We start from the raw sequence: 20,897 nt of genomic DNA, 5'->3' as shown, positions 1-20,897 counted from the left end.
CTTTTGTGAAAATAGAAATATCAATATTTGGGCAGGAATTTGGACATGTATTGTTAATGAGAGTGAGGTGTATAGGATGATGCCAAAATTGAGAATTTGAGTGGCTTGGTAGTATGGTGGCACACTCAATAGAAAAAGGAAGGTTTAGTTTAAGGGTATTTTTTAAGAGAAAGGTATGTTCATTTTTGGACATATTGGGCATCAAGTTTGAAATGTCTAGTTCCTGTTGAATGACTCTGAGAGCTTAATGAAGAGACTAGGCAGGATATATAGATGTGAAATTCTTCAACTTGGAAATATAACTAAAGTTATTTGAGCTGATGAGAGAACGAGGGAGAGTAAGACTGTGTGAGAGCAGGAGCAAATTAGAGATATATAGAGAGAAATAGTTGGCCTGTGGATAGAAACTTGGGTTATATTCATAATTAGGGAATGAGTAGAGTAGAATATGGATATGATCCATATCCAAAAAAGAAGATATAATAGTGTAAAAATATGGCAAAGGTTACACAAAACCTCAATAGTATAAACAAGAACACGAAGAAAGGGGTTCAGTAGAGATTTATTGTAAAACAACAAAAATCTCAGTAAGGAAAAACAGAGGTAGCCATTTTGGGGAGGATGTGGGAGGCAGACTGACAGCAAAGCAGCCAATCAAACAAAAGTTCTGTCGATCAAAAGAGAGCAAGCAGCTCTTAAAGGGCTAGTAGAAAAAAGAAAAAAGCTGCAAAGTGTCTTTAAAGGGGGTTTCTGTCAAGTCTAAAAATAGAAAATTAAAATAAAACACCAATGAAATCACAAAGAGACAGGTAATAATAGTTATGGGATATTTTGCCTTGACACAATTTGGGTATATGATTTATGATCTGTTTTTTGCGATAATACCAGACTATATCTATTTTTTCCTGAATATGTATGATAATTTTACATGGTTGAAGATAGAGCTGGAAGAATTCATATCATTCATTCCTGGCACAATTGGCATTATATATTCTACCATACAATTATACTATACAATGAAATTTGTGATCAACAAGATTTTTGGCAGAACACAGAATAACATAGATATAACATTGATGATTTTGGAAATCAATAAAAAGGTCTCTCAACTGGCAGAAATAGTGAATGAACTTAAAGAGGATACGGATAAAACCAAGACAAAAGAACCTAAAGAGAATGAAGAGAAAGTAGAGAGAGCTGAAAAGCATTTATCTATTCTACTTATTAGTGATCAAATGAGTTTTCAGCCAGATTTGGGAATTGTCCATGTAAAATCACATAAACCTTTCACTATTGGAGACTTGAATAGTCTGAAGGTGAGGATGCCCAAATTTTTTGTTACCGTTTTAAAAGCAATAAAAGAATTTAAACATGCAATCCACTTATTTGACCCAACTTTCCAAGATCTAGAAATTTTACTGGCAGAATTATTTACTCCTAGAGAAAAAAGACCAGTTTATAAATGAGACAAGAAGAAATCCAAGTCTGGCTCACCAAACTGTAAAAATATGTATATTCAAGAGGGTTTGTGTGGAAGAGAGTGACAGACCTGAGTGTGAATGTCTGTCAACTCCCCTCTCAATACTCTACTTTTACTAAAGACAACAGAGGAGGTTTCTCTGGAATGGTGTACTTTCAGAGAACGGGGGCTGGCCCTGGATGCTAAAGGGAAGGCTTTCCTATTTGGAGAGATGGGTGGAAATGCTGGTTGATTAAGCTTGGACTCTCTCCCTACAGAAACCTCCCCAAGGCCAATGCTGGCACCGCAGTGGATCTCGCTAAAAATGGCGTCTAAGCAAAGCAGCTGCTCAAATCCCTTTCCCCTTTTTGCCTCGTGTAATGACTTCTCCTTGATCTGACTGCAAATTGGTTTATTTTGTTGATGAACAAGGTAGCTGGAGAAGGGAGAGGATAGAGGAATCCAGGGTGGGGGATAGGTTAGAGGGAAGAGGAGACCCTATTTGGGGTTTCTTGTCTTCTTCAGCTGAGCCAAGATGGCTTCACTCCAAATTAACTATCCTCTTCTTATGTAATTAAAGTCTTTCTCTTACCTTAACCAGTGGCAAGTGTCCTTCTTGGGAAGGTCTAGGGAAGGAAAGGATTTTCAGGGTGACCCTCTGAAGTTAAGGGATCAGCCCCTTCTTGGCAGCTGGAGTTACTTGTTCTTCCTCTAATGGATGCTCTCCAACTACAGGAACCTTCTTTCTCTTCTGGGCAAGGGAAATGGAGGCAAGGCTTTTCAACAGGTGGAAATCCAGAGCTCCAGGACTTTGCTCCCCTCTCCAAGAGTTCAGAGGGCAAAGACCCTTCAGTTAACAGTTTTTTCTCACAACCCCCTTTTCTCACTCCAAGTGTCACTGCCCCTCCCTCACATTCCAACCAGTATCTGCATCCATCTCAGTGGGCCCAAGTGCCAAAAGCTTGATTCAGTTTTCCTTTCCACAGTAGTAAAAGGATAGATTGGATAAGAACTGAAGGAGAGCAGTGTTTTATGACAACCTGGAAAGAAGTGTTCAGAAGAAGAGAGGGATCAATAGCATCAGATGCTCAAAGAAGCCAAGAAGCATAAAGTTTGAGAAAAAATCATTACATCTGGCAACGAAGTAGTTATTGGCCATTTTGCCCAGTTTGAATGATTCTTCCTTCCCAGAGTCTTCCCTAACTCCTTCACTCGCAAGTGATCTCTCCCTTTATCTGTTCCTGTTCAGTATACTTCTCTCTCTCCTTAGAGCACTTGCTACATCCTGCATGCCTCATTTCTCCAAAAAGATGTAAGTTTCTTGGAGGCAGTGGTCACATCTTATTCACTTTTGCAACTTCCATTGACCATAGCATTAGACTTTTAGGATCATAGCTACTCAATAAATATTTACTGAAGACAGTAAAGAATAAGAGCAGTAAATTGTGGATGGGAACGGTGGAATTTTAGGAACTTCACTTTAGTCATTAAAAAAGAAACCCTGAAATTCTAATCTAATAAGACCTTCAAGTCTAATAAGTGTAGAACTCAGACCCTGAAAGTAGTAATACTTTTCTTGCTGTCAAGAAAAGATACGTATTTTATACACACACATGTTTACATGAAGAAATATATGCACATATAACATTAAATCTATTTTCTTATCTATCAAAATCATTTCCAAAATTACTGAACATGAGATTTTGTGATTGTACTGTGAATAAGATTGTGCTAAAACTTATGATTTGGGACAGTTAGATTGCTCACTGAATAGAGAATCAGATCTGGAGACAGGAACTTCTGGGTTTATACTGGTTCTAAGATGGAGGGTAAGAATTTAAAAATCAAAACCCCAAACTCATGGCTTAAGGTAATTTAAGGTTTGCAAAGTGCTTTTCTTATAACCTTGTAGAATATGGATAGTAAGCATTGTTATCTCATCTCAATGAATGAGCAAACTGAGATCTCACTCACCTAATCAATATGTCAGGTACTAAGTGCTGGAGATTTTTTAAAAATATAAAAGACAGTATTTGCCCTCAGGAAACTTACAGCCTAATGAGGGAGACAACATGCAAACAAATATATATATAAAACAAGTTGTATACAGTGTAAATAGGAAACAGTTATCAGGAGGGAAGCACTAGAATTAAGCAAGATTTCTTGTAGAAGGGGACGTTTTAGGTGAGGCTTTAAAAAAATCCAGGGAATCAATGTCTAGAGTAGAGGAGGAAAAGTGTTTCAAGGATGGAAAGCAACCAGAGACAATGCAGGGAACCAAATAATGAATTTTCTTGTTTGTGGAACATCGAGGAAGCCAGTGTCACTGGATCCAAGAATACATATTGGGAAGTAAGGTGTAACAAAACTGGAGGAAGGCTCTAAAAGTTTACTTGAGTAGGGCAAATGAAATGATAGGAACTTATATTTTAGGAAAATCCCTTTGGTGGTTGAATGGAGGATAGAATAGAGTGAGGAGAGACTTGAGGTTGGCAGACTAACTGGCTGTTGCAATAGTCCAGGGTGGAAGTGATGAAAGATTGCTCTAGAGTGGTGATAGTGTTAGAGGAGAAGAGGTGGCATATTCAAGATATGTTGCAAAGACAAAGTCAGTAGACCTTGATAATAGGTGGGATATAAAGGGGTGAGAGATAGAGAGGAATCCAGGAAGACTACTCAGTTGTGAAACAGGGGGAGTGGTGTTGCCCTCTACAGTAAAAGGGAATGTAGCTGTAGTAGAGGAGTTGGGGGAAAGATGAATGCTGTTTTGGATATATTGAATTTAAGATGTCTATTGGACATTCAAATTGAGTTGTCTGAAAGGTAGGTGGAGATTTGAGATTGGAAGTTAATCGACAAAGTGGAAAAAGAAAGGTAGATTTGATTTAAAACCATGATCATAAAGGGAATGCTTTAGACCGGATTTTCAATATTCCTCTTCTGATTCTAAAAGTTATGCATTGGCCAGGACAATAAATCAGAGTAATATATAGATCATGATAGGTGATATATTTTTAATTACTAAAGTTGTAAGAGAAAAGGTATTCTAAGATCTTTCTCAGGCATCCTTTGCTAAGCTATGTTTCACTTTTGTCATTGTAAGGCTATCTTTATATACATGAAAGCTGAGTTTTTTCTATAGTCATAGAGTCATCTAGAATTGCAGAATCTTAGAGTTGGAATGGACTTCACTTGCTGTCTATGTATAATCCATACCTGAGCAAAAATCTCTTTCACAACATAACTAACAAGTGGCTCTCTTGAAGGAAGGACAGCCACTGGCTTCCTAGGTCTCCCATTTCACTTTTTGCTAACCCTTAGATAACTTTAGGAAATAGTTTTCAGTGATGTCCATCGTATAATTTAATTCAATAGACATTTGTTAAGAGCTTTGGGTGTACCTTAACCCATGCAAGAAATTGTGAGAGATTCTAAAGAAGTATTTGTCATAGATGCTGGTCTTCAAAGGTTTATAACCTTTACAAGAGAACAGAACTTGTGCGTGTGTGTGTGTGTGTGTGCGCGCGCGTGGGCGCATGTGCTTGTGTGTGTGTGTGTGTGTGTATACATATATATATATATATAAAATTATGTGTGAAATAGAGCATAACCCAAGCTAGGATGCAAGTGTTACATTGATTATATCAAAGATCTTAAATATCTAGTGTAAGCAATGAATACCATGGATATAGTTAAGAAATAAAGACACCCCCCCCCCAGCTGTGTGACTCTGGATATGTCATTTAACCCCATTTACCTAGCCATTGCCTTTCTGTCTTAGAGTTATTACTTAGATAGAAAGTTAGGGTTTTAAAAAAAGAGATATGAAGAATCAATGATGTTAGAGTTTCTTTGCTCTAAAGATTTTTAGAGTAAAGATTTTTCAGTCATGTCTGGCTCTTTATGGGATTTTCTTGGCAAAGATACTGGAGTGGTTTGCCATTTCCTTCTCCAGCTTATTTTGCAGATGAGGAAACTGATTCAAACAGGATTAAGCAACTCACCCAGGGTCATACGCTAAGTTTCTGAGGTCAGATTTGAACTTAAGAAGAGGAGTTGTCCTGACTGCTTGTACCCTTTCCACTGTGCCACTGCCCTAGAATCAGTTTTTTAGCACCTTTTATTAAAGATTGTTTCAAGGACAAAGTTACATTTCAGAAGGAGCTGGCAGGGTTAGCATGATTTGGATGGGCAGATAAGGAAAGTGGATATTTTCAAAACAGGGAAAATAATGCTAAGGTAGGACGAGCCTTCTCTTTGTCATTCTTAAAGGATGGCGCTCTTAGGAAATGGCATTCATGTGATATGCATATGTTAGTTTTCCTAGGATTTTCCAATACTTTCTCATATTCAGTACTAATTTTGTGTATTTTTTTCAGGAATTGAGAAAGTAAAATTCTTCTTACCCAAGATATTATTCCCCATTTTTGTCTTTCAAGAAAAATGCCAAATTATTAGTTGGAACTAACTGAGGTCTTGTATTTATTTATGGTTGAGAAATATCTGATTTTTTATATTAAATTAGTGTGTGCTGCTTCTTTTTCTCTGAATCTAAATAATATTCATACTATTACACAGAAACTGATTTTAAATGAATGATATTAATTCATTATTATTAATTAATATTAATTAAAAGCACTCATGGTGTATATTGAAAAACAAATTACATCTTTGACAGATGGAGTAAAGAATCCTTTTTTTCCCCCAACAAATGAGATTATTTGTTAAACTTTAATGAGTAAGGAAACAGTACCCTTCTTGCTCAGTGAAGCATAATTGGGATCGTTTTCCTAATCATTTAAAATTAATCATCCCTGCTCTAATAATTATGCTTTAAAATGAGAAATAAACAAATCATTCCAAGTTTGTTTCCCTCCCTTTCTTTTTACTTAAACTTTTTTTTAGGTGTGCTTTAAAAAAATTCCACAACTGCTTCAACTTGGATGTCTCTGTCAGGCAGAGTTTTTTTTACCATATTATCCCAAGTACCATATGAGAAAATTTAGAATCCTAAGAAAAAATCCTTCTCTCTCTCTCTCTCTCTCTCTCTCTCTCTCTCTCTCTCTCTCTCTCTCTCTCTCCCCTATTTCTTCATTAGCCTTTCATGGATCTGTTTATGTGTTATAGCCTGACCTGAATTTTAGAACTCCATTCAGAGTACTGTTCACCTCTCGAAACTATGAACTTTTCCTATCTTTTTTCATACCTTAAGTTCTCTGCATTCTATTTATTCCTCCTATCTTTCTTCATTCCAGAGAAGCAAGGTAGTTGTCAATGACACTTTCTGAATCAATGGACTGTTTGACTACATGTTTATCTCCTGTAATACCAGAATAGCTTTCTACATACCTGGGAAATTTGTTTCTTTGAAACATCTGGTCCCCTACATAGGATCAAGAAGTTTTGAAAAAGCTTAAGAAGAAAATAATTTCCAAAGATCACTTCAATCACTGTTATGCTGTATGTCATTGCCATTTGTAGTCACCAAAACAACATTAAATGGACTAATCATTAATTCAATCAACAGGCATTTATTAAAAGCTTACTATGTGCCATGCCCAATAGGCACACTGATCTGCACAAAATGTCTTTTACTTCTCTTTTACTTTTTCAAATCTCTTTACGTGGAATTCAAAGTTTTTTAGGAATTTGAAGATTAATCTAGACTTAACCACTTTTGTTGTTGTTGGAAAGATAATCCAAGTTTTGGAGGATAAAATGAAATAAAAATTTGCATGTTTTATCTTTCCAAGAAAATGGAAGCTCCTTCAGGGAAACAGCTACTTACTGTTTGTCTTTGCATCTCCAATGCTTGCCCAGAGATGCCTAATAAGAATTTGTTGGATTGAACTGAATCGAAAAATTGCTAGTGGAAAATCTGATTGGCTGTATTTTTCTTCCTATAGATCTTGTATCATGTGACATCTAGAAGGGAAATTTTATTTAAACTAATTGCTTATGGAAACAGAGCAAAAGTGAAAAATCTTACTCCTGGAGTGGAATATGTATTTCAGATGAAGACGGTGAGAGGCATGGATTATAGCATATCTGTTGAGAAAAAAGTGATTACAAGTAAGCAACTGTTATAAATAATTTTTTCATTAAATTTTTAAGAACTTAAGATAATTGGACTAATATTTGTTAAAATGTAATTGTTTCAAGGACAAATGATGATTTGCTTTGATTTGAATACTAGTTTAAGAATATGTAGCGATGAACCCACAGTTATTTTACTTAATGATTTGAATAATTTTAATAATATTTGGTTCTCTGATTTATTTAGGCCTGGTTCTTTTTTTATCTAAAATAGATATAAAATAATTAACTCATATATCTTGCATTGTTTGTCTTATCAATGATACACAATTTTGATGATATCTGGTACTCTGATTAATTTGGGTCTGATTCCTTTTTATCTAAAATATATGCAAAATATCTAACTTCCTTGTATCTTACATTGTACACTTTACCAATTTTATAGTGAGAGAAGTCTAATTAATGGGGTAGGTCCAGACTGTTTTTTTTTAAAACCCTTACCTTCCATCTTGGAGTCAATACTGTATATTGTCTCCGAGGCAGAAGAATGGTAAGGGCTAGGCAATGGGGGTTAAGTGACTTGCCCAGGGTCACACAGCTAGAAGTGTCTGAGGCCAGATTTGAACCTAGGACCTCCTGTCTCTACGCCTGGCTCTCAATCCACTGAGCTACCCAGCTGCCCCCTCCAGACTGTTTTTTGTCTGATCAATTATAGATTGCAGTTATGATGCTGGCAAAAATCAGTGCAATATTCTTCATATATAATTATTCATTAATGGTATCTGCTACTAATAATTCTAAAAGCTTAAATAAATTTCCAAATCCTTATTTTCAAATATTTATATAAACAATATTATTTAAACTGAGGGGTATGCCTGTCTTAAAAGAGTTAAGTTAAAATCCATCACGCAACATGCTCTAATGAATAGAGAGCTAGCCTTGGAACCAGAAAGACTTGAGTTCAAGTCCCACTTCTGACATATTATCTGTGTGATCATAGGCAAATTATTAGGCAATTCTCTATGATCTAAAGTCAAAGATAAATTTCCAACGTGAATTCCTAGAAGATGGTTCCTTATCTGAGATTTCCCTCTACCCATTAAATAACAGGTTCAGTTTGTATCCATCTGTAAATGCCCCAAGTATTGTTTAATAGGCCAACACTGGGGTTAGGAGAGATATTTGGGGACATTTAGGACCAATAGGTGAACCTCTACATAGATGGATATCAGAAAAAGGAGTGCCAGGTGCCAGGACTCATTTTCACATTTTATCTTGTTTGTATATTTCCTTTGCATTTCTTTTAAAAGACTGATTTTTTTAAAAACCACGTTCATGTATAATTAAATTTTTTTCAAATAGAACCAGCTGGGATATGTGGCTTAGCCTTAAAAGCTGTGAATACTTCTGCTGCAACATTAACATGGAATCCAACAAAGACCAACTTCACTCATTACAAGATTTGTCTATCAAATAATACATTTGTAAATGAATACAATATTTTTGGGACCATGACCGATCATACAGTTACGGATCTGACTCCTGGTGGCACTTACAACATCACCGTACAGAGAGTAAGAGGTGACATAGAAGGATATAGCTCATTTATCCAGGTGGTGGCAGGTTTGTAAATGTTTTCTATAGTTCAATCATAGCTTGCAATGTTTGTTCAACCTTAAAATGATAGTATATTCTGGAACCACTTTCCAGAAGTTGAAGTTGAAAAAATAAAAAGGAAAAAAAAAGGGAGGAAAAAAGGAAGGGAGGGAGGAATGGAGGAAAAGAGTTAAAAAGGAAAGAGGGAAGAGAGAGAGGAAGAAAGAAAAAAAAAGTCGAACTGGAGGAGCGAGAGAACATACATTACTCAGGTCCAGTTTCGTTTAGTAATAATAATAGCCAAACAATGTTTAAAGGTTTGAAAAACACTTTTTTATTTGTGTTATCTTATTTGATTTTTACAATAACCCTGTGAGATAAATGGTAGCATTATACCCATTTTACAGAAGGGGGGGAAATAGCTGAGACAGAAGAGTTTAGCACTTTGCCCAGGATCTCTCAGATACTTGATATCTGAGGTAGTGTTTGAATTCAGATCTTTCTCAATCCACATCTAGAACTTCACTGACCATGTCATCTAGACAGGAGACTAGAATCCAAAATATTGTTTAAAATAGCATTTTAAGATATCTTAAACTGGGTTATTATTGGAAGAGCAGCTCATCATGAGAAGACACTAGAATCCAAAAACATTGTTTAAAATGGTATTTTAAGATATCTTAAATTGGATTGTGATTGGAAGAGTAGCTCATCATGAGAATGATTCTTTAACTACTTTGTTGACTTCTATTGGGTGGTGGTTGTCCTTTAGTCATGTGTAATTCTATGTAATAGACATGGTCCATTGGGTTTTCTTGACAAAGATACTAGAATGGTTTGTCATTTCCTTCTCCAACGTGTCTCCATTTTACGGATGAGGAATTGAGGCAAATGATAAGTGACTTTTCCATGGCCCCATAGCAAGTAAAGTCAGATTGAAACTCAGATCTTCCTAACTAGATGCTATGCTCTAGCATCAACTAGCTGCTTATAGACTAATCATTATCATTCACTTGGTTATACAGTTTATTATTACCAAACCTTAATATCCTGTTATAATCTACTTAATATTTAAGGATGTTTGTTTTATAATCAAAAGAGAACACTGTGACGTTTGTTGAGAGATCTACATTCTAATTCCACTTCTGCTGTGTGTTAGCTATGTGCTTTTCCCAAGTAATTTAAACTTTGTACCTGGGTTTACTAACCTATGAAATGAGAGGGATGTACTAGCAAAATTTTAGTTCCTTATCAAATTTGAAAAATATCTCTTCTGCTGCTATATACACACTGTTAGCATAAACGTATCTTTTCCCATAGCTAATTTCTCCTATAATGCTGATTTCTGCTGCTCTTTTATATGCTTAACTAATACTATGTATTGGAGTATTTGTGGGAAAAAGTCCATAGTGACAGTAAGTTTGAATCAAGATGAGTAAAAGGAGTCAGGTGTGGCTAGATGGTTCAGTGGATTGACAGCCAGACCTAGAGATGGGAGGTCTTGGGTTCAAATATGATCTGAGATTTCCTACCTGGGTGATCCTGGGCAAGTCACTTAATTGCAGTTGCCTAGCCCTTACCACTTTTCTGCCTTAGAAGCAGTACAGAATATAGGGTTTAAAAAGTTAGTAAACGGAGTTTTAAAAATAGTTTTAAATAAGAGAATTGTGTTATTAATGTACCATTACTTTCTTAGAATCAGTTTGCAGTCCCATATAATGCAAGTAAAGGAAATGCAGTATTTTCAGACATATTTTTGCCAGTAGTTTTAGGACGAGTCTACATGAGGTATATTTTGCAAATACTTGGCTGCAAAACTTGTTTCTCTCCCTCTGTATTGTCTATCTGGAATCTGTGCTAAGATAAGGCAGAGTGGGAACCTGAGTCATTGGCAACCAATCAGGGAGCCTTTGTGTGGAAAACTCCCCCCAGATGGCACAAACCAGCCTCAACAAATGTTCAGAACTAAAAATGAAAGCAAATGGAAAATATATAGTGGAAATGGTTTGGGCAGGAAGGTAATGCCGTCCATCACTGTTTCGTCTCTTAATCACAATAGTTGTTTGCTCTTTTAGAGAGTCCAGAGCTTTTATTTGGAATACTCATATCTGAAAAAAAATTGGACAGACTTGTCTTTACATCCTTTCTCTTACATCCTTTCTCATTATCCTTCCCACTGTTAATTAATTATAGAAGAATCGGATGAATATGCTATACTTCTAACCATACTTTAATACTGCATACTCTAAGAAACACTCATATATATGTGTGTGTGTGTACTTATATATTTTTATACAATATTTGAGATAAAGAGAATAAATGATCAAATAGAATTTGCCAAAATCAAACTGGTTAGACTATAAGGGATTTTTCCAGAAAGATCTATGGGATATATGTATATAAATCATATATTATATATATATATATATATATTAGAATGGGCTCTAATAATGATCCCAAATTAGAATGATAATATATGTTATATTATGATATATAGAAGTAACATCAATTGTAAGGAATTCTTCCAGAAAGAGGTCTTTCTGGAAAAATTTCTCATAATATGTTTTATATATATAAAATATATAACATATTATATAGATATACTATAACAGGAATATTCGAAAAAGCGAAAAGTTCTTGAGATAACTGACTAAACACAGAGATGATAATTGTCTAGTCGTAGAGATCTGTAGGTAGCAAGTGATGGAATTCTTTTGAAGCATCATTTATTTAATGTTGTTTTTTCATTCTTGATCATTTTAAAATAGAGAGATGATGTTTGAAATTTATATTTCCATTTTAAGAACCCGAAAGACCTGAGAAACTTAAAGCCTTCAATATTTCAACACACTCCTTTTCTTTGCACTGGAGAATGCCTTCTGGACATGTGGAAAGGTATCATGTGGATCTTATTCCTGACGGTGGCGTTGTTGCAATCAGAGATCTTGGCCATGGGGAGTATCAGGTATAGTTCTCATTGAGGCACTTTGTTTATATGTAATACTAAAGGGCAAGTTCTTTATGAGACTGACGAACCATGAAAACTCACCTCTTGAGTTGTTGGGGTTTTTTTGTTTTTTTTTAGCATAGGACAAAGACAAAAACATCGATGCCAAATTTATGAGCATAAATTTCAGCATTAGAGGGTCGTTACCTTAACAACCACTATCGTAGCTTTTTTTTTTTTTTCAAGTCTACCATAAACCTCCGACCAGTCATCCAAGGGTTCATGAATAGTTTAACAAAGTAAGGGCAGTGCTATTGAGTAATACTGCTCATTAATTGTGCACTTGTCAGGAAGATCTGTCCTTAAATCATTAATGCAGGCAACATTTCCCTGTAAAGCCATCAATGTAATTCCACTGTCTGAAAAATGTAATAATGATGGCTTTTCTTATAATATTTGTCTTATTTTTTATTGGAACCTCCGAGACACAGGTATTTCACAGTCGTGCTTATTAGAGAGGGTTGGAGAATGGAGTGACTGTAAATTCTCAAGAATTCCTAAGGAGTGCTTCTTTCCAGTGGCAGTCAAGTTGGCAGTTTTTGTAGTTTATATGAGATAGAGATATTGTATTATTAGTTAGTTATATGATATAGAGATACGTATGCACATTTATATGTATACATCTCTATCTTAATATAGATTTCTATTTCAAACTAGATTGTTATTTATTGATTACACTGTAACAAACTGTTTTAAATGTGTTCCTGCCGGAGTGTCTCATCAGCTGTTACCTTGGGTTTAAGGAAATAATAGATTTTACCTCTCTTGTGTTTTCTTTCTTCCTTGAAAGAGTTTATTGTCTTCAATTTTTCCATGATACTACAGGTTGATGTCTCGAATGCTCTTCCTGGGACGAGGTACAATGTAACCATTTCTTCGGTTTCTGCTACAACATTTGGAACACCCGTTAGTAAAATGGTGACAACCAATGTGACCAGTGAGTATAAGAAACATTCTTTCTGCTGTATCTTGATTTTTACAGATAACATGTTTTGAAATCTTCCAAATGAATTTTAGGCACTCTAAATATTCACAGAAATTTTCTGGCTCGATGAAAACATTTAAGCTTCTTATTACATGCATGAAAATAAAGGTGTTAAGGAAAGTTTCTCATCGAGGAGAAAATGGATATGTCCAAATGGTATTTTTGGACCCACCTTGGATTATGATGATGATTTCGACTCATTCTTAGACTTTAATGTGGAAAGAACCAAAATAACTATTTACCACCTGCTTATGAATTTGAACATCTGAAAGATGTTGAGTTATAAATATTCCATATATGGTAGCATTTCTCAGCAAAGACTATCATAAAAATAATATGCTTGTAGTTTTAGTTTGGATTTCTTATATTAAGGATGATTTTTAAATGACTTGGCATTAAATGATGTTTTGTCTGTAAAGTTTTTTAATGTTTCATTTTTCACATTCTTAGAAAAGAATGTTTCTGGTATTCCCCAAAGCAGTTAATCATTTTTTTTTTAAGAGCATAGCTTTAAGGAGAGCTGTCTCATATTGAGTCCATTAGTCTCTGGGCACTTCAAAAGTCTAGGTTGGAAATAACTTTCCTTCCATCTGTACTGTGGAAATACTCAAATTGTTACTTGACATTTTAATTAAAGGCATTTTGTTTTTACAGATCCAGGGCCTCCCGTGTTCCTTGCAGGTGAAAGAGTAGGGTCTGCTGGAATCCTTCTCTCTTGGAATACACCACCAAAGCCAAATGGAAGGATTAAATCATACGTTGTCAAATATAAGGAAGTTTGCCCATGGATGCAAGCAACCTATACACAAGTTAGAGCAAAGCCAGATAGTTTGGAAATGCTTCTTACGAATCTTAATCCTGGAACAACTTATGAAATTAAGGTAAGTTTAAAAGGCTTTCTGCATAATTTCATATTTTGAATTAAGTGCTTGTTTGGTATTATGGGAAATAAAAGTGAAGAAGTTTGGTTAAGATTCCACAGGTAAATTGTGCAGGGAATGCAGGGAAAATAACTGAAAGCATTGTTTGACTGCTGTCTTTTTCTTTGGTACTGGAACTTTTTGTGAAATTGCGTAGTTTCTTTTTTGGCTATGTTGAGTAACAATTTATTTCTATTCTTATAAATTATGTATTAAAACAAAAGTTTCTCATTCTAGTTACCTATATGGAAAACAAATCTGATATTAGTTTAATCCTTTTGTTGATAAAAAAAAATCAGTCCCCTAGTTGCAGGAAAAGATCACTAGATTTACAGTCAGAGAGCTTGTATCTTGGCGTTGCCATTTACTAGTTGTGTAATCCTAGACAGGTGACTTCATTTCCCTGGGCCTCAGTTTCTTCATCTGTAAAGTAAGGGAATTAGATCAACTAACCTCCAAGGTACTTTCCTATGATCAAACCCTGTCAAAAATCATAAAATTAAATTGGTCTTGTTCGTTTCTTTCTATTAATCTTCCATGACCAACATCTGGATTTAAAAAATTACTAGCTAGAGAGTTTTTGAAGGCACAGATTCCGTAAATATGGCAATTTAAACATTTTAGCAGCTCATTGATTTTAAATGTGCCAACTTATGAAAAGGCTTGTTTGTAGATCTAAATAATGAGGAAGTAGGTGAAAGGCAGTACTAAATTATATTGACCTTGTAAAAATTATTGACAATAAAATTTGTCTGTGATTTTTATTCTTGGAAGGATAATGGAAAATTTAGATGAAATATCCAGAAGACTGCTTATTTCCTAAAAAAATTAATAAGCAGCTGGTTTTTGAACATTGAAGAAAAACTGGATATAATTCTGTAGAGCCTCAAGTTTTGTTTTCAAGAAAAAGTTTTATTGATTTAAAAATGACATTACTATCATTTCCCAATCACTTCCCTCTAAGAATTCTCCTTTGTAACAAAGTACCATTAAGCAAAAACAAAAACAAACAAAACAAGAAGCCACTATGACTCTATCTATTGGTATAGGACTTATTTCTTCACCACAGAACCTTTATATACAGTTGTATAAATTCTTATAAATTTTTATGCAATTTTATAAATTCAGGTAGGTAGAGCAGTAGATCCTGGGCCTTGAGTCAGAAAGACTCATCTTCTTAAGTTCAAATCTGTCTTCAGACACTTACTAACTATGTGATCCTGGTTGTTTCAATTTCTTCATCTATAAAATGAGCTGGAAAAGGAAATGTCAAATTACTCCAATATCTTGACCAAGAAAACTTTCAATGGGGTTATGAAGAATAAGCTATAACTGAAAATAATTGAACAACAATAATATATTTTCTAAAATTCCTTCCTAAATACTCAACTAAATTTAATGAAGAAACTTAATTTGAAAGATTTCTTTAAAATTATTTATTTAAAAAAACTATGGCCGTCACTTTAAGCAAAAAAAAAAAGAAAACTCAAAAAACTCTGATACTTTGCCCGTGTCTGATAGCATATACTTTTTTCTATATCAGTAGTTACCCCTTCTCCAATTAGAGAAGAAAGGGCTATATAATCACCAGTCTTCCAGTGTAATGATCAGTTATTTCATTGATCTGATTTCTTCAACTTCTTCATATGAAGTAATTATTTTCAGGGCTATATTCTTTCTTTCCTGTTTTATGATATAATGAAGATTGTCATATTTACCTAATGATGGCTCAGAGGCACAGGGCATAGTATGCTGGACTTGGAGTTAAGAAGTTGTTCAGTTGTTTTCAGTAGTGTCTGATTCTTCATTACCCCATTTGGGGTTTTAATGGCAAAGATACTGGTTGATCATTTCTTTCTCCAGCTCATTTTGCAGTTGGGGAAACTGAGACAAATAGGGTCAAGTGACTTGCCCAGGTTCACATGGCTGCTAAGTATCTGTGTCCAGATTTATGAAGATGAATCTTCTTGACTTCAGGCTCAGTATTGTAGCTGCCCCTGAAATAAGGAAGACCAAAATTCAAATACAGCCTTAGATGCTTACTAACTGTGTGACCCTGGACAAGTCATTTAACCTCTATCTCTATCAATTTCTTTAAATATAAAATGAGGAAAATAATGGCATGTCCTTCATATATGACAACAACAACAACAATAAGAATAACTAACATTTGCCTAGTACTACCAGGCAATATACTACATTTATTTTCTCTTTTGATTCTCCTAACATGGAATGGAAAGTGCTATTATTATGTCCATTTTACAGTTGAAGAGACTGAGGCATTATTGTGAGGATCGAATGAGATACTGCTTATAAAGCGCTCAGCATGGTGCCTCCTGGCACATAGTGGGCTCTCAATAAATGCTTTATTCTTTTCTTCCTATTATTGTTAGTTTGTGGTAACCAGGGTATATAAATTAAAGTTTCCCTATTTATTTTCAAAATGTTTGTGTACCGAATAAGATATTTATATTACTAAGTTAGAGATGACAGTTTGCACTGAGATAGCATGTAACTTAATGTCTAATGGGACTTTTTATTAGAAAAAAGTAATACTTTTGCCATTCTGAGTTACAAAACACAGCCAAGAGTTCCTCAGAACAAGGGTTTCCAGTCTCTGATACATTCATTACTTTGTTGCGGGTGCTGTTGCACATTCGATCATGTGTAACTCTTCATGACCCTGGAGACCATACTGTCCATGCTAAAGATACTGGAGAGGCTTACCATCTCCTTTATCAGTGGATTAATGAAAACAAGATTTTTCCAGGGTTGTGCAACTAATAATTGTCTGAGGCTGATTTTGAATTCAGGGCTTCCTGACCCCAGGCTCAGACGTCTATCCACTGCACCACCTAGCTGCCTCATATTCATTGCTATCGATCATAAATGAATCTGAAATAGATTATATTTGGGACTCAACCTGGGATTTCATTGGTTTAGGGAACCCACAAATGAGGACATTCCATTTACCAGTGTGGACTGCTATTTCCCATGCAACCTTTTAGACACTTATCTGGGACACTGAGATTTTTCCAGAGTCAGAGGGGCTTAACTTGATGCAAACAACCCTTGTTTGAAGCTGGCTCTCTCTCTCCTGGACCACACTGCCTCTGCAGGGTCGAATTTTTGTTGTAGGAGAGCCTAAGAATTTACGATGCTGTGTGTAATTGAAGATTCATAGACCTAATAACAAACAGATATTTTTTCCTTCTTTCATGACAGCTGAAAAGTGCTTAGCCTGGTTCTTCTAAAGGAGGTTGCTTGAGGATAATAAACACAGGCTAAATTCTTTCATGGATATTCTCAGCAGCTAATCTAAAGAACTGCTGTTGACAGGAGGGGGAGTCAGCCATCAAGAACTCTCTCCTTAGCCAGGCTGACACAGCCTCTTGTGTTTCTCTGCTTGCAGCTCTTGAGAACCCCTTATACTGTTCTGAACCTCAGACTCTCACTATCGTTCCATCTTTTCACGTAAGGATCGGCCAGTAGGCTTCCAGTGGCAGTGCTTGGTGTGGAGTGTTTCTTCTCTTGCAGTGTTTTTACACTGCTATTTAGAAGAACGCGCAATAACAGAAGAAGCAGTTCACCATAGTGGAGACACAGAATTGGCTTTGGAATCAGGAAAATGTGGGTTTAAGTCCAACCTCTGACACCTACTGGCCATGAAATTCTGGACGAGTCATGCCCCTTTGACAAAACTCTGAAGACTATAGGTTGAAGAGAAGGTTCTACAATGAAAGAGGAACTTCTTTACTTTTAGCTCCAAGTTTTAATGAAATTCCACATTGAATTCTCTCTCTCTCTCTCTCTCTCTCTCTCTCTCTCTCTCTCTCTGTTTCTCTCTCTCTCTCTCTCTCTCTCTGTTTCTCTCTCTCTCTCTCTCTGTTTCTCTCTCTCTCTCATTCTCTCTCTCCTCTCTTTCTCTGTTTTTTCTCTCTCTTTCTGTTTCTTTCTCTTTCACTTTTTCTCCCTTTTTCTGTCTCTTTCTCTGTCTCTCTCTCTCTCCTCTCTTTCTCTGTTTTTTTCTCTCTCTTTCTCTGTTTCTTTCTCTCTCACTTTTTCTTTCTTTGTCTCCCTTTTTCTGTCTCTGTCTCTTTCTCTGTCTCTATCTCTCTCCTCTCTTTCTCTGTTTCTTTCTCTCTCTCCTCTCTTTTTCTCTTTTACTCTCTTTGTCTCCCTTTTTTCTGTCTCTCTGTCTTTCTCATGCACATACATGTATCTATACATGGCTGCATATATGTTTATGTATGTGTGTATGTGTACACACATGATGTACATACAGAGGTGTGTAAATGTATTTACACATACATATATACCTATATGTATTGTGTATTTATGAATGCATATGCCTATATGTACATATACACATATCATATGCACGTATGCACGTATACACATATGCACACACGGGAGACAATGAGCTCTACCTTAAACTTGACCTACAGAAGTCCAACATCTAGACCTGGCTTTACTCTTATTAATTGCAGAAATTTGGAAGTGTTGGGAGACCTAAAAACAAAACAAAAATAAAGACTTGGTATTTTTGTAATTTGGGTTTCACTTTATTTATTGTACTGTTTATTTTGGAGAGGTTCAAAGTTGTTATAACATCCAGTCCTATAACTAACTCTAACTAATGCTTTTCCTTTGGTTTATTTTAGGTGGCTGCAGAAAACAGTGCTGGTATTGGAATCTTTAGTGAGCCCTTTCTCTTCCAAACTGCAGAAAGTGGTAATTCTCTTAAACTATTCACTGTCTTACATTTATTTAATTAAAAATGTATTCTGTTTGTCATTAGTGATTTAAAAAAAAATCCAACATCTTGAAATCCTAAATTATAACATCCATAAATGATGGACTTTAATGCTCCTGTTCCATATTCAGTAGTAGTAAACAGAATGAGCATCATTTTGTAATAGTGTGAAACTAAAGGTTAAACACTTAGAGGATATGTTGCTGTTTTTTTAAAATTTTTCCAGTTTGTAAGCATTCATTTTCTCAGCCTCCCCTTCCCCCCATACATGTTAAGTAAAACAAACTCCTACATAGACCAAGATCAAAAATGTCCGTCTCACTTTGCATTTTCAGTGCTTCGTTTCTCTGTTAGGAGGGAGGTACCGTTTTTTTATTTAATAATTTTTATTTTTTAGAAAAGTTAACATGGTTACATGATTCATGCTCTTACTTTCCCCTTCACCCCCGGACTCCCGCCCCCATAGCCGATGCGCATTTCTACTGGTTTTAACATGTGTCATTGATCAAGCCCTATTTCCAAATTGTTGGTAGTTGCATTGGTGTGGTAGTTTCGAGTCTACATCCCCAATCATGTTCGCCTCAAACCGTTTTTTTTTTTAAACCCTTGTACCTAGGTGTATTGTCTCATAGGTGGAAGATTGGTAAGGGTGGGCAATGGGGGTCAAGTGACTTGCCCAGGGTCACACAGCTGGGAAGTGTCTGAGGCCAGGTTTGAACCTAGGACCTCCAGTCTCTAGGCCTCGCCTCAAACCATTTTTAATCACTGACCCTCTGAAATCTTGGCATGTACAGTTCTTTGGTGGACCTTAATCTCAAATCATGCACACCTTTGTAGAAGGACCTTGTGGGCTTCAATGCCCAAAGAAACAAATAAATGATTAAATAAAATTAATCACCTGTAGTCAAGTCTCTAATGGATCTCTCCCATCTTTACTAGCCTGGTCATTCTGTTTACATGTAGGAATGCCTAGTAGCTTTAAGGTACACGCCTACTACCTCTAAGTATTCCTAAGCTATTATATAATTTTAAATAGTGTACAACAATTATACATTTTAAAAGTCTTCTAGTGGAAATGTTGGCAAAAAGAGGAACTGACCGAGGTTCTTTAACTCTGAACTGCCCAATTGTTTATAAACCATGTAGGAAGAACATCCGAGTTCAGCTTCTTTTTAATGTTTCCATAAGTTACGTGAGAAGGTTTTTTTTTTTGAGCAACTGAAACTCGTGTATTTGTTTGCTAAGTCAGAGATGGGCTATCCTCTTCAGTGACAGAAATAGTACTCATAGATATCTTTTGAAGTATGGAATAAGGTTCTATATTACAGATGTGTTCGTGTTGGGGTTCTGCTACTTTAGAGTTGCAATAACCAGTCTTTTCTTAGTTGGCTCCCCCAAGAGGTCTATTTAACATTAAATACCATTCAAAAGTCAGAGAGTGTTTTAGTGAGATTCTAGAGCACAAATAAGTATCCGTTGTCAGAAACCAGTCAATCTGAAATTAAAAAGCAAGAGCTGTCCATGTTCAGAGAATTTAATTCAATGATGCAAACTTTTTTGGAGGGTTAAAGAAATTCATTATATAAGAGTCAACTTAAATTTAAGTCTGTTTTCCATTGAGTAAAATATTTTAAATTAGTGGCATTGCTTTTAACTCATCATTGGTTAATTAAAGATGTTTTATTTATTTTAATTATAATGAACACTTTTTAAACTTAGTGAAATTTTTTCAACTCAATATGTTCTTATAAAAATTACAGAATCAATTTATTTGCTAAGCCTTAGAAAATTATAGGTTTATAGACTCGGAGGATCATGAATTTAGAACTCCTGGGGGCCTGTAGGGGAGAGAGACTGGAGATAAGAGGCTGTCCTAGGGAGAGATGATGAGGTTTCGAACTAGGGTGGTGGCTATTTGAGGGGAGAGAAAGAAATAGATGTGAGATATATATTGGAGGTAGAAGCAGGAAAACATGGCAGCTTCTTAGATGTGGGAGTGTAAGGAGAGTGAAGAAGTGAAGATGACTCCAAGGTTGTGAAACTGGGAAATTAGGAAGACGGTGGTTGTCCTCACCAGAAGAGATGTTAGGAAGTGGAAAAATCTAGCAGAACTCTCCAGAGTTTAGGTTCTAGATTAA

At 35.5% G+C, this 20,897-nt stretch overlaps 1 protein-coding gene across 1 annotated transcript in view; it reads left to right on the top strand.

Moving 5' to 3' along the window:
* The window catches only part of PTPRQ (protein tyrosine phosphatase receptor type Q), a 354,830-nt gene that overhangs the window by 55,306 nt on the left and 278,627 nt on the right, over positions 1-20,897 (top strand). Inside the window, exons 18-23 of the mRNA XM_044679179.1 lie at positions 7,366-7,531; positions 8,858-9,118; positions 11,896-12,056; positions 12,924-13,035; positions 13,738-13,964; positions 18,668-18,737. Coding sequence (XP_044535114.1) covers positions 7,366-7,531; positions 8,858-9,118; positions 11,896-12,056; positions 12,924-13,035; positions 13,738-13,964; positions 18,668-18,737 — 997 coding nt within the window. The remainder of the gene's footprint in view (positions 1-7,365; positions 7,532-8,857; positions 9,119-11,895; positions 12,057-12,923; positions 13,036-13,737; positions 13,965-18,667; positions 18,738-20,897) is intronic.

Source organism: Gracilinanus agilis, chromosome 5 (genome assembly GCF_016433145.1).
Source record: "Gracilinanus agilis isolate LMUSP501 chromosome 5, AgileGrace, whole genome shotgun sequence".
Classification (NCBI taxonomy): Eukaryota; Metazoa; Chordata; class Mammalia; order Didelphimorphia; family Didelphidae; genus Gracilinanus; species Gracilinanus agilis.
Note: the sequence above shows the minus strand (reverse complement) of the source record. Positions and strands in the feature narration are given on the sequence as shown.